We start from the raw sequence: 15192 nt of genomic DNA on the forward strand, positions 1-15192 counted from the left end.
ATAAAATCTTGGCCTAGTTTTGTCTAATAGTGTATGGACTAACACTAGAATTTCCGAGGGTGTCAAAATTGGGGATTTTTTATTTTTGGAATTATTCGAAAAATAAAGGTAATTTTCGCGTAATTAATATTGGTTCCGTCTCAGATGGCAGCACAATTATTTATACCTATTTATTTCCATTATATTATTTTGATTAATATCGTTTATGTGCAGTTTGTATTCCAGTGTTAGTAATTTTATAGAAATCTTAAGATGCCTTAAGAAGCCTTGGAGAATTGGAAAATGTATTTTTAAACATGTTTCACGTTGTTTCTTAAAGCTTCTCAGGATATATCCAAGAAATTGTTCGTTTCTTGGAATTACCGATGATTGATCTTCCTGGCCTTGCTTTGTGTCGTTGATGTGTTAACGTCTCGAAGGATTTCCTACAAATATTCTACTTTGAATCGTTTATTAATATTGATCGAAACGCAGTCAAGAAATTTTCCGCTTCTCGGAATCCCTGATCGCTCTTTTTATCGTTGCTTTGATTATACGTAATGATGTATATCATGTTTGACATACTGATATGTCAGCATCGTTAATATGCTAGTACAGGTACTATATCTTAATATCGATCAAAATGCATCGAAGAAATTTTCGCTTTTTATAATTACCGATTAATTATTGAGTTGTCGGAGCGTTCCCTGTAATCTTCCTAGCCTTGCTTCATTCGTGATGAGACACACAGTGACACAGAAACCTAAAACAGGTAATAATTAAGAAATACCATAGGGATACTTATGATTTAAAACTTGACATTTTGTCTCCTTTATTTTATTTATTTATTTATTTATTTATTCAGTGAGCGAGAAGAAACCCGTTAGTGTACAGGTAGTATGTTTAATCATTGGTAGGCAAGTCACGAATCAATAGCATATCCATATATGAAATATTTTCTATCGGTATGTACAGGTATATTCTAAATATAGATGTAAGAGGCGTCGAAAATATCGAGAAAATCTTTTTCTAAATCGAGACGAGATCTAGAAATTATTGAAAATCTTGGCAATTTTCGAGAACCTCAAGAAATTCCAAAAATTTCGATGATTTTCGAGAATTTTGAGAATATTATTTCCCAATGGCCAGGAAATTAGAAAATCTGGAAATTCTTAAATTTTGGGAGCCTAAATATAATTTTGGTATTATTTCCTCTGGACATTCAAAAGTCCTCACGGCAAATTTCAGAATTCTCTATCCTTTGCGAGAATTTCGAGAATATTATTTTCCAGTGGCCAGGAAATTAGAAAATCTTGAAATTCTTAAATTTTGTGAGCCCCAATATTATCTTGGCTTCATTTCCTTTTAACACAAGATTCCTCCCAACAAATTTAAAAAAATCTCAATCATTTCCGAGAATTTCGAGTCGATTTAATAACAAAATATTTTTTTTTAGTAAAAATTGCTTTTTGTATAATAATTAGGTTTAATTACAACCGTTGTCCATTATTTTTTCGAAAAAATAACTGCACATTTTATTTTAGCCCTCTGCACTCGAGAGGCACCTTTCAGTCGCCATTCGATAAAATTTCGAGGCTCGATATTAATTAATATATAAAATTTAAAATAACGTAACAGTACGCAAGGTATCGAAATTAAATAATTCTACGTGTTAATTATTACACGATGTCTGATATAGTGCTCAAAAAATATCATCAGCCTTATAGCAGAAAATTTTTCAACTCGTGCCCTTCTTTAGCCAAAAAATCGTCAAGCGCAAAGGGTTAACATGTATACAAGAAAATTCTTTAGCCTTCAAAGGTTAAGATAGGTAGTCTATCCGAGAAGAACATACGCTTCCTCTCTGCCTTGATTCTTACTCCATTCACCTAACACGTCGACAGAGCGTGTTCCGATGGAACCTGTGGTCGTTGAGGATCAGCTGAAATCGGTCCCGTTACTCCTCGCGGTTACATCCTCGCTGCACGTTTCTCCGGTTAATCGGCAGGAAGATTACAGCCGGCCAGATAAAGCTTTCCAGGTGGGAGAAAATATTACGAAGATGCGACGCGGTTACGTCGTGCGACCGGCGGAGGTAATCCGCTTCCTGGGTAAAACTTTCGAACGCGAGTCGGCCGATGATCGGCGTTGCGGGTTCGTTCTATGCATTAGCGCGTATCTCGGTGCATTCATCGATACGCCGGGTTCTTCGGTGCATTGTGCAACGAGCGGAGCCGCGTGGGAAGCGTTAATGACTTTCTAAGCGCTTGCATACCCGTGGCCGAAGGACAGCGCTGGACGGCCGCGATTACCGGAATGGCCTCGCGGTGATTTTGCCTCGTTGCAGCCGGAGAAAGCCGAGTCCCTCCATTGGGCCTCGTTGCCAGCCTCTGACTTATAACCGTGTTACGTCCTGGGTACCGTAATGCACCTCGGCGTTCCCCTGGCTGCCTCCGAATCGGTACTCACATTCTGGGTCCGATAATAACCGATTTTTAAATTTCTCTATTATTTTTCTTCCTCGATTTGTAAATCCTTGATACTTTCTTTGGAATACGTATAGTGAAACGGTGGAAGCTTATGGTGGAGGATCCGAGATTAACCCTTTGAATCAACATCCAGTCACCATGGCCGCTTCCAAATAGGTACTCACATTCTGGGTCCAATAATAACCGATTTCTAAATTTTTCTCATTTTTCTTCCTCGATTCGTAAATCCTTGATACTTTCTTTGGAATACGTATAGTGAAACGGTGGAAGCTTATGGTGGAGGATCCGAGATTAACCCTTTGAATAGTCGCCATGGTCATCTCTGAACCGGTACTCGCAGTCTGGGTCCGATAATAACCGATTTCTAAATTTTTCTGATTTTTCTTCCCTGATTTGTCAATAATTAGACGAGTCTTTGGTAATTTCTTTGAAATACGTATAGTGAAATGGTGGAAGCTTATGGTGGAGGATCCGAGATTAACCCTTTGAATCGACATCCAGTCACCATGGCCGCCTCCAAATCGGTACTCACATTCTGGGTCCGATAATAACCGATTTTTAAATTTTTCTATTATTTTTCTTCCTCGATTTGTAAATTCTTGTTACTTTCTTTGGATTACGTATAGTGAAATACTTGCTTATGGTGGAGTATCCCTTTGAATAGATTTCCAGTCGCCATGGCAGCCTGCGAATCATCCTCCCACTCTCTGGGCCCAGTAATAACCGATTTTTTCTAAATTATTCTTCCCCGGTTCGTAAATCCTTACACGAATCCTTGGTAATTTCTTTGAAATAAGTATAATGAAATTCTTGTTCTTGCTGATGCTGGAGAATCCGAGATTAACCCTTATGATTGACCTCCAGTCGCCATTTAATCAAATTCCTAGGATCGATGTTAATTAATATATCAAATTTAACAAATCGTAGCAGTGACTGAAGCACATAAAGCAAAAGATTCTAAAGGAAAATCTTGCAACCGATATTTTTCTTTAATGGGAAAATCACTGAGTGCAAAAGGCATAAGCGAATAGTGGTTTTTAATTCCAATCTTGGAGTGATTCTCACATAACAAATATTACAATTATACACTTGCCACGCGAGCAAAATTATAATTAATTCGATTATTTAACACTCAACTTAGTCTTCCTCGGTCTCCGTGCATCTTTCCATATTTGTATCGCAGCTTAATAAAAATTCGAGCAGAGGCATAAATTTTCGTAGACAGTGCATTAAATATTAAATTATTTTCACAACGAAATCATCGCAGAAGTCGTTAATCGAATCAGGTCTCGTTATTTCTAGGTGTAGGAAACGTGTGAGAACCCCTGCGTGACATGTCAGTACCTAGTTTAAGCGTGGAGAGCCCGGTGTTACTTAGCCGTCAATAACGCGTGGAATTATCGAGATGGCAGATAGCTATCTAGGAACATCGACTGACTGGGATTCAGAAGGCTTCGCGAAATCGTGTCTTCGAATCGGATAACCGTATTCCATTATCATAGGAAAGAAGCGTGGAGGCATACTTTTACACGCGGTCTAGAAGATCAGAGATAACATTAAACAATACCGAACTCGGATTTATCGTCTTACAGCGCGTTATGCAATACTTGTAGCACTTCGCTCGAACCTTTGCAGGCTTCCTCGATACGTGTACACCCCTTTGTCCCTTCCTTCGAGTATCGCGCTTCCCTCGCCCTGTAACGGAGAACCTTCGTCTCTTTCGCCGTTAATCCAATCCCTTCGCGCATCTAAATAGAAACTTTTCCAAACGCCAAAAATAATTCGTCTTTCGCCCCCACCTCGTCTTTTCAGTCCCGACTTGGCACAGCTTGCCGGCTACTCGGCCAACCACCTTCTAGGATCACGTTTCCTTTTCGGACAATGCACCGGAAGCCTCGGTCGGGCCACTGTCCTCTTCGTATCACGCTCTTCTCACCTTCCAGACCTTGTCGCCTAACCGAAACGATTTCACGACGTAATTTCGTAGACGGCTCGATAGAAGCTTCCCTCGAGTTCCCGCGACGTCAGTCGACTCCATTTTTGCGTGGATTTGTCATAAATAAAAATCGTCGTCATTGCAAAGACTTACGCGACGAATTACTTTTATCTACTCGGGAAAATTTTTGTAAAATACTTCCATCTTTGAAGAGCTCATCAGAGTTAATTAGACACTGTTGGAGTAGACGTGGGTAATCTACGACGAGGTCTGAAAGGGTCTACACGTGATGGGAGAGTTTTCCGATTGTGAAAGACGTCTCAAATGATCCTAGGTTAGTTGTCGAGAAGAAACGTACCCTATTGGATATGCTCCCTTGAGTATCTCTAAAATAAAGCTTTTAACCCTTTGACTGCCACGTCGAAATTACGTGTGTCGCTCAGGACGCCACGAGTGTGCACCGCCAGATGCAAGTTCTAATATTTTTGTGATGGATGTTCTAATAAAAATTTTTAATTGTTCAATGTGGCACTTTTTACTTTAAAGTGTCTTCTAATTAGCGCTTATATTCACAATGCACCAAGTGTCAATTTTCTTTCAACTTTTACAATTGCAGTATACAAGTAGCTCAAGCGCTCCGGTCACCGATGACCGCCGTGGCGTCACAGGAGAAACCGTGGCAGTCAAAGTGTTAACCTTTTGTTGCTATTCCACGAGTTTGTTTTATCTTTTTGCCACACTTTAATTTTTAAAACTTTTTTCCCAGCTCCTTCTAATTCGACAGATGCAGTAACGTAGCTAGGCTAGAGATTATTCGAGTATTCAAGAGTTAATACAGAAATTTAGGCTATTACGAGTGTATGATTATTTAAAATTAATAATCGATCAATGAAAGTCACCGAGTTAACCTAACGATGATATTAATTATATTAATTATATTAATTACGTAATCTATTAAACGAGCGACGCGAATTCTCGAGTTGCACAACTCGAGTAATCATTGGGATATAAAATTATGTTTCACGCGAAAAGTGCCACTCGGGGTGAACCACACCCTTCACCACTCCCTAGCTGCACCAGTAATTACACGATGGGGTAATAATATCGTAATTTCAATCATATTTCCGAGTTACCAAAAGATCACCGATATTTGAGCCGTTCACTGCAGAAATTAATTAACTCCATAAAACAAGAAGTGGAGAAATGCTATGAAATAATGTAGTTATGACTATACCAAGTGCTTTGATACTTAAATTTAAGATTTTCCAAAAAGTGGAGTTAATCGATTTGTTCAGTGAACGGCTCATTTCTAACGTCTCGTCGAAACTCATAGAAACTCACCTTCTGCTGCAACGAGGGCCCTGAAATACCCTAAAAGACTTCGTGCTTCATAGTCAATTAGCTGCTCAGAATTTTCGCATAAGGTTTCCAATCGGTATCATAAATATTTTCATCACGGTATTGTAGAGATGGGATTGGTGGTGGTATAAAGAATTATTTATTAACACTAGAACTACCGATCTTTAATGGGTACCTAACTATAACGTGCACAGATTATAGTAATTTCAGCGGTACGATGAATATGAGTGAATATATTGATTACAGTTCTTTCTTAATACGAGTTGATACCAATTTTATTCTTAAGTGTTCGGTGATTGCAGAAGGGAAAGTTCTGGGACCAGTCATTTTGCCTGGATTGGTAGTTCTCGTGTTAATAATAACAAATTAAGAGTGTGTGGGTGAGGATTAAACACACGAATTGTCTCTTTACACGAATATGTATCGATTCCCAACTTAACAACGCAATGACAACTAACTGCTCACAACTAAAACTGTCTACTAAGAACTGTCTTCAAAGAACTGTCTACTCTGCGATGCAGGAAAGAAGTCATCTCGTTCGGTTGCGGGGCAAGAGAGGTATTCCATTTGCTCCTCCTATACTCTCGTTAGTAATACCCACTCTTCTATAACACTCCCAAAGCTACTATCTCCAAGTTCGATAACGTGATACGTTAACATAGACGTAAGATATCCGCGAAAGAAATGTTATCTCAGAGTTAACTTACAATGAATTGGAAGCACTACTACGCTTTGGGATGAGTCTACGCTCTTGCATCTATTTTTTGAGTCTGTCTCACTTTGTCTCGTTGCTTTGTTCGCTTTCTTTGTCACATGGTGTTCTATGACAGGGCTAATAGGAAGGGATCAGTTTTTACCAATAAGGGAAGCGTTTTACTCTACTTCTGCCATGATGTTAGAATGGTTGGGCTGGTGGAGATTTGGTCCTACAAGTTTCTCAGATGACTTCTTTCCTGTAACGCAGAGTACTAACTACTTACTGCCTTCTTTTATATCTTCCCCAACATGTACGCGTTTTCCAAAAGCTTCCCCCAACATGATCAAGTATGGTTGTCTAAGGGCCTGACGTATCGCCGAGGTTTTTCCAAACGACCTGGCCTTCGAACCCTCGGTGACTTTCTAAGCTAAAGCTTTCTGTACACGAGGTGGAAAACCTGCGATTCTACAGTATTTTCTACGAAATCCATTCAAACGATACCCTAACCGATCCGTCATTGTACATAAACGATACTCGATTTCATCCAACACCGGTTCCAGGCCCTAAATAATCTCGTTGGATGAACGCTTTCGTGCAGAAGCGGCGAGAAAAGAGGGAAAAGGGACGAAAGGGGGTGAAAGCTGCGTGACGAGGCTAGACGTCGAGGTGACTCGAGGTTTTCAGCCAGGGAGAAAAGCACGGAGCACTTTGTCCTCGAAAATAATGAGATGTGTGTCTAGCGGACCTTGGGAAAACGAAGCAGAGGGTGAAGAACGTGGTGGAACTCGTGTTACGAATCATCCGGATCCCCTTGAACGAGCTTTTTTCTTCCACCCAGCATTCCTCGTGATCCCTCGCGAAGGTGTTTCGTTACCCTGACGTCGCAGCTCGAATTTCCCGTCTCTCAACGCGAATTCTTTTTCCCTTCGTAAGTTTCTTCGTCCGGCCGATGTCTCGACCTACGTTTCCCGCTTTTCGAGCTAATAAATCGATGAAGTTGAGATATTCCAGGGAAATACCCGCTCCGCCGATATTTACCCTACGACAGGCTAATGGATTTCTTCATTACGGTAATAGTGGTCGTCTCCCCTGGGATGGCGGAGGTGGAAGACAGGGATAATAAAGTGAAAAGCTACTCGGTTGGTCGGATTTAAAGCCGCTTTTCCGCCGCTTTTCCTTGCTTCTTTAATAAACCGAGAGTGAATCTTCCTCTCATCAATTTTCGGCTAATTTTCTACTAATCTTCCACGCGTAGTTTTACAAATTACACACGATGCGCGAAATTTACGCGCAATTAAAGACCCGTCACGCAGCCGACAGAGCAAAACGATAACGACGAATGCGAAATTTCAAATCAAAATTTTAAAAATAGTCGTTTAATTAACTATAACGTGACGTGAAATTGACTCCGTATTACTAGCACTGACACGACGTCAATTTGACATACCCTTAGATGCCTAAATCTTATATATATACTAAGGGTGTCTCAAAATTCACTCAACAAGTGATGTTGATAGAAGACAGGTTTTTAGTAAAAAATTATAGATATTGCTCAGCAATGAAGGCACGTTGTTCTTTCATATAGAGCTTCATTTTTAACAACCCTGAACTGTCAACTGTTACACTGTCTTTTCTTTCATTGGCAATATCTTGTCACAAAAATGGCGCAAAATTCAAATTTTGCGTGAATTTTGGGACACTAGATATTTAAAGAGAAAACATCGTTCGACCATCGCAATGGAGCTTGCAATTCTTTGCAAAGAGAGCTAAAAGGAACGGTAGCACTTGTCTTATCTTTATTCAATTTTTATGGCTGGTGACTATAATCACCAGTAGTAGGAAAATGGTTAAGGAAGATCAGAAAAGTGTGCCCATAGCGAATCTCTCTTGTTTCATAGTCAGCCACGTCATTTTATTTACAAACTTATTTTAATTAAGAAGCCAACAATACTATCTTAGCCTTTTGTACTCGAGAGGCGACTCTCAGTCCTCATTTAATCAGAACCTAAAGATCGATGTTAATTAATACATCAAATTAAAAATTACCCAACTATGTCTTAATTTGCATACGATTTCTTATTTACGTTCTCAAAAATATCGTCAATTTTATGACGATAAAATAAAGTCTTCGAATTACTATTTTTCTGTAACGAAAAATTCGCCGAGTGCTAAGGGTTAATGTTACGAGCTTAATATTAATAATTAACGGGGATTACAACTGTAATTACCCTATTCTAAATACGAGCAATTAACACGTATCAATGCACCCAAAAACGATTCTACATAAAGTCGAACGAAACGCGAGAAAAATCGCGAATCGTTGAAATTGTTCCACTAGATCTAGTCGGATTATCCCGTGAAAACGATTCACGTGCTGGGGCGTTACGTCAGGAAGACGATCTTCCGCTAACGTGGCCGGTTAGTCCTCGCGCATTGTTGCGAACCGGAAATCGACTGAGCACGGAGGTCGAGGTTTTCTCGTGTTACAAAGCCACGGCTACGTTGCATCGTCGCGTTCTTCGAGTCAGGTGCACGAAAATAAAAGCGTCTAGACGCCAGACACTCCGTCATCTAACACCGGAAACCGCCGATTTGCATATCCATCTACAACCGTGTCCCTCCCTGTCACCGATTCCCCATTTTCCCCAGGAATTCCCTAGAATCGGGACTTCGTTTAGACAGCCACGCTCGTTGGTATTCGTGCCCAGTAAAATTCTGTCGTTGGAAACGCGGCGGAACGCGGGTCAAGGAACTACGGTTAGAAGAAAACCCTTTGAATAATTAAAGAAGGGCATTACAGTCAGGTGAGCGCTCGTTGCACCGGTGCAACGGTGCAACAGACTCACTGTCGTCCGGGGTTCCGATCGATTTCCCAGTCATTGACCCCCAGCACGATTATGCTAATACCTTGTCGCGGGTTTCTATCGCGATCTCCTATAACGACGTTCACATCCGGCACTCGAGAGCCTGTCTTTTTCCCTCGAATTTCCTCTCATCTTACTTTCTTTCTTGCCTTTCTTCTTACTCTCTTTCCGCGAGATTCCGCAGACGTAGGATTAAAATTCGTCTCCCAGGGAATAAAACATTGCCGTTCGCCTGAAATTTCCCGGGGAAAACTCGCGGGTAAAAAGAGAGTTTGCTTATTCGCCACACGTCTCAGCCACTTTTTCCCTTCGCGTGTGTCGCCCGTGTTACCACGCTCGTCTCGAGATAATGGATATTTGTATCGCTTCTCCACCCTGTCTACCGTCCCCGCACTTTCCGAAAGCCGAGTCGCTTGACAAATTGGCGAGTGGCTCGAAACCTGCCCGTGTAATCTGTTAAGTAAGATCGCACTGAAATCCATTTCGCCGACGAAAAGGAGTAGATCGAGTTTAAATGAAATTCACTCCCGAGATCCTTCGACGATATCCATTCTGACGGGCATTTTTAATTCGACGAAACCATTCGATGTTAACCCTAGTACGAGTGACTATAGTCACCGACTGCGAGACGTCATCTACACATAATGGGTGACTATAGTCACTGGCCATAAGAATTGAGTAAAAATTAACCCTTTGATATTAATTAATATATCAAATTTACAATTATCCAACGATGCGTGGAATACCGATGTAAAATAATTCTACGTCTTAATTTGCATACGATTTCTTATTTACCGTGTTAGAAATATCGTCGACTTTATGGCAGAAAGTCTTCGGATTACTATTTTCCTGTAAACGAAAAAATCGCCGAGTGCAAAGGGTTAAAACAAGTGCTATTATTCCTCTTCGCAAAGGATTGCAAACGCTATTGCAATGGTCGGTCTTTCCTCTTCTTTCCTCTTTTTCCTTCAAAAAATTTGGCCTCGAATGCTAAAGATTTCACGATCGTAATGTTTCCATCATTGGCACGACGCTTTGTTCTATGGGAGAGAATCGATAGCGCGAAAGAATCAGTTTCACAGGATATCTATTGCAGGAAAGGATTTTAGTAACTAGGCGCTTTGCTCCTCGGTAACTCTTGTAGGGTGGCGAATGGCGAAGGACTCTGTCAGATAATAAACAGCTCCTTGAAAAGCAAGGAGTAACGAACAGTGGTATCGGGTGTTTGTCGCAGAAAGAACAAATGATAACGGCAAATCCTTTTGTCGGTATGTCTGTAGAATGATTGAGAGAGAAAGCATGTGTATAGAATGAGATAAATCTGGCTTTAAATAGGGTTGCAAAGGCGCGAGGCAAGCAGACGGGGTGTAGTTGAGACGTTGAGTGTTATAATTGAGAGGAACCTGGTGTATGATGTCAATTAAATAGACTTGTTTTGTTATTAAAGAGAGTTGTTCTTTATTAGATACGCAGATTAGGATTAATATAGCTAAAAATCCTGTTTCTTCTTCGGCAGTCGTGGCAAGAGAAATATTCGATTTGCGTAGGATTGGAAAATTCGCACGAAGTAGGCTCGTAGCAGATATCAATCTTTCAATGGAAACACGCTTGCATTCCCCCAGGAACGATTGCAAGAACAAGCGATTCGTTCCCCTGTGCCAAACTCGCGTATAAAAGCATTAACGACGTAGTTCCTGCTCGCTATTATCACTCGCTATCACTCGCTAACCCTGTCTCACAGTTCGCAGAATTAATCCACAGTGACTTCCGACTGATTGGTCGGCTCATGGCTGAATCGAAAATTTCTGCGGATTCCAGTCTCCCCGAGAAAATATATTCGCTGCTTCCCCTGCCAATTATGTTTATTTTTTTCCGCGGGCAAATCATTTCTACGCGCGAATTTTCGCGGTAGAACCCACCGCCCTGGAAACTTTGCGAGCGATTAAGCTTCCGGTTCGACCCGGAAACGCGAATTGAAATCAGCTGGCTGCGGTACGAGCAGGGGTGAACTCTTCGAGCTACGAATTACCCCATTTCGCGACTCTTTCGTCGATGGAACTCGCCCTTGTCTGCGAGCTCATTTTTCCCGATTTATTTCAGCGTTATACTCTTCTCTCGAGAAATCGGACTTTATTTCGGAAATTTAATACGGATCTATGTAAAATGGAACACGCGTGCATTATAGTTCAGCCTAACATGGGATTTTTAGGTCACGCTGAGATTTGCACGGTACTATGTGGAGTATTGGCGAAAAAGTAATATTGGAATTTTTAATATTGCAGAAAATAGTGATCGTTTTCTTGCAAAAAAAATATTTTACTAAACGTCTGAAAACCATTGGGACTATTTCTCTCATAGGCGTACATTTGGACAATTTTCGCGTAGACCATAAAGAAATTTCGCGTGCTGAAAAATAATTTTATAACGAAAATTGGAAAATATCGAGGTATTGAGATCTATAATAAATATATATATAACAAAAATCGCACCGAAAATCCGATATTAATTATTAGCTAATTTAAAAATATATAAAAGCAGAGTTCAGGGACTATTTTTCCCATAGGTGTACATTTAGACAATTATCGAGTATAGTGTAAAATAACTCAGCGCGTTAAAAAATTATTTTTGAATATATTCGCCAACGTTAAAAGGTATCGAACCATTTTGATCCGTAATAAATAATTTCAATCAGCGCCATTGCTTCGTCCACACAAAAATGGCACTGAAAATCCGATATTATTTCTAAAAACGAGTTCGGACCACTCCTAAATTCTGTTGCTGGATGTCGAGCGAGATATGCGAAATGTTAGATACGGAACAGTTATCAAAGTCTCAGCTTCGATATAGCAGGCCGACTCGAACGACGGGTACAGTTAGAGTCGAATGCATGCCGTTAAACCGTTCCATGCAGCTTTTGCGGAGACGACCGCGATAAATCCGTCGATGCACGTGGATTCGCGTGATTCTCCGATGCGGCAAGCAGCCTGCACCAGAAACTTGCGATGCATCGCGTTTAACAACTAGTTCCGACCTACCAAACTGGGCTCCTCTTCGCGTGAGAACTGCTCGTGGCAATTTCCACGATCGATCCCCGATAGCTACTCGTCTCGCGATTTTCTATTCCGATTACCACTACACGCGTATCCGGGCAGAATAGAGAAAGGGAATTCCCGTAAATTTCGAACGAAGCTGGAGAAACTTGGCTGAGATATCGCGATAACGTCGTAGGTACTACGAGACGTTGGAAAATATTTTTATATTGCTTCTTGTACTTTAAATTCATTTTTCCGAGGATCGTCGACGAGGAGCTAGAAAGATGAACGTTTTATTAATACATCGACTGTCACGACGAATATTCGTGACCGAAATTTGTGTTCTCAGTGGGGCCACGGTGGTTATCGGTGCGACGACTGTTTTGGGTCAGTAAAATAACACGGATATCGTCCAACATGGATAACTAGACCATGTTACGAAACAAAGAGACATTACTCGACGATTAAAGGACACGTTTCTCCACTCTAAATTTCCAAACAATTATACCGTTTATCTCCCTTCCACTTAAATTACGCAACGACTATGACATATATCACGTTAATACACCTTGTACTCGATATCGGTAATTTTCGCCGGCTAGTAAATGTTATAATTTATGCCGCGAGGAAAATCATTAGAGAAGGTAACAGAAAATTGGTCTGCCACGAAACATATCGCGGAAAATGAATAGCACGGTGTACTATAAAGATACTTTATCGCAGCTGTCTAAGAGCTTTACATCGTGTAAAGGTAATATTCGTGGTGTAAAAAGGAAACGATCATGCCGAAGAAGTAAATCGTCCGATCCGTTAGGAAGGATTACTCGGTTGGCTTATGCGTGCCCTCCAGGAAGACCACTGCATGGCGCAGGAGAAAATCAATGCAGCGGTCCAGGGGTCTTAATCCAACGCGACCGGTCATCGACGTTTGATCCATTTTTCCCCAGGAGTAACTAGGAAATAAATTTCGCCCCGCCGGCCTCGTTACGTTCACCCTTCGACCTGGCAACCCTTCCTCCTGACCTACGTCCTACATCCGCTCGTGTCCTCGTTTTCCCCGTTGTTCTCGCCCCAAAAAGCGAGCTATCGGGGTTGCAGATGGAAAATATGCTCTTTAACGTTTGCTCCGCGCTCTTCCTCTCCTCTCTTCCTCCAATTCTTCTTTCCTTTCGTGCTGCACTCTTCCTCTCCCTTTTCTCTGTCCCTTCTGCCCCCTGTCTCCTTTCATTTCCGTTCAATGCCGCGAAGCTTTTAAGCACCCCGCCAGGAATGATGGAAATATTCGCGATTCGAGAGAATCTCGTCGTGGATCCACGCTCAATGTACCAACTGTGGCAATGCCCCTTTCTGTTGCAGGAATGTTCACTGTCGTGGACGGAACGCCGACCTTTCAGTACACCTTGTCCTCGTGGAAGATCATCGCCACGCATTACGGTGGATTAGCCGGTCTAACCTTGGTCGGACTCCTCCTAGCCGCCATTTTACCTTGCGTGGGCTTTTTATTCTGTTGCTGCAGGTGTGCTGGCCATTGCGGTGCCAGGAATCAACCGTTCGATAAGAAACACGATCATTGTAGGAAAGTGATGCTGAGCATGGTGCTCATGGCGGTCGCTACCATTATACTGTGAGCATGCTTCCTCCCTGTTTTCTTCCCTTTCGTATTTCACGTTTTTCATCGCTGCACGATTACTAATATCCGGCAGAATCGCGCTCGGGATCGGTAATTATCGAGTATTTCGGTTAATCGTTGACCCAAATAGCCTGCAAATAGCCTCCTCCTGCTCCAACGATATTTTCTCTCGTTAATTTGTCTGGAATACGGCTGAGCGAAATTTCTCTTTGTGCTCGGACCAGTATCCCCGATATTCATTCCAATGGAGGACTCGAATCCGTGTCGGTAAATAACCGATCGATAAGGAAATTTATTCGAACGTGGAACGAGTGGAAGAACGAGTCGAATCTATTCGGCAGCAGTCTATTGGACTGGTTTGTATCCTCTGAAAGATCGGCATGGCGAATGTGACTTGCAGGTTCGGCGTGGTCTGCGCCTTCGTGACGAACGAGTACATGCAAGACGGGACCAAGGAGTTTCCTCATAACATGAGGGTCAGCCTGAAAGACGTGAAACTGTATCTGAGCAGCACGAAGGAGGAGATCAATTACAGCCTCAAGACTAATTTCGACGAGCTGGAGATTAATCTGAACAACATCCTCCAGGCCAGCGGCAGAATTGTCACTGAACAACTCGCAGAGTACTCCCACGCGGTCTCGTTGACTAATCTAAGCGACATTGTGGCTAGCTTGGAGTCCATTAAGGAGGATCTCAAGATCATGCATACGATCACTCGCGATCTAAGGACGAATGCTAGCAAGCTGGACATCGGTACGTCGCCTATTTTCATTCTCGATACCGGTACTTTCATCCTTCTCCGATCTGTCAGGGTGAAAATCGGTCGAAACTAAATCCCAGACCTTCGCTGTAAAGCTAATTCTCGCGTAGAGAAATTTCGTTGTCGATATATCGAAAATTTGCGAAGATTTTACGCAATGACCGCGAGACCGATCGGAACCGTGAATGTTTTAACCCTTTGCAGACGAGTGCTATATGCGTTTTGTGGAAGTCATCAGTTTAGGACCCTCGCGTCCCAAGTGGTGGACTGTTTTATGTCCTTGTTGTGGGCGTTGTTATGAACGAAAATCGCGTTTAACCCTTTGCTACTACGGGCGACTATAGTCACCGGTTATGAGACGCCATCTACACACGACGGGTGACTATAGTCACCGGCCACAAAAATTAACCCTTTTGCTCCTACGGGTGACTATAGTCACCGACTAC

The 15192-nt window shown here is 41.8% G+C and overlaps 1 protein-coding gene across 7 annotated transcripts in view; it reads left to right on the forward strand.

Moving 5' to 3' along the window:
- The window catches only part of LOC108550206 (prominin-like protein), a 67791-nt gene that overhangs the window by 40169 nt on the left and 12430 nt on the right, over positions 1-15192 (forward strand). For all 7 annotated transcript variants that reach the window (XR_001890403.1, XM_017903885.1, XM_017903888.1 and 4 more), the window contains exons 2-3: positions 13713-13980; positions 14387-14739. Coding sequence is in view for 6 of the 7 variants with exons in the window: in XM_017903885.1 (XP_017759374.1) it covers positions 13713-13980; positions 14387-14739 (621 nt within the window). In the remaining variant the exon portion in view is untranslated. The remainder of the gene's footprint in view (positions 1-13712; positions 13981-14386; positions 14740-15192) is intronic.

This window comes from Eufriesea mexicana, unplaced genomic scaffold (assembly GCF_001483705.2).
Source record: "Eufriesea mexicana isolate 0111107269 unplaced genomic scaffold, ASM148370v2 scaffold2551, whole genome shotgun sequence".
NCBI lineage: Eukaryota > Metazoa > Arthropoda > Insecta > Hymenoptera > Apidae > Eufriesea > Eufriesea mexicana.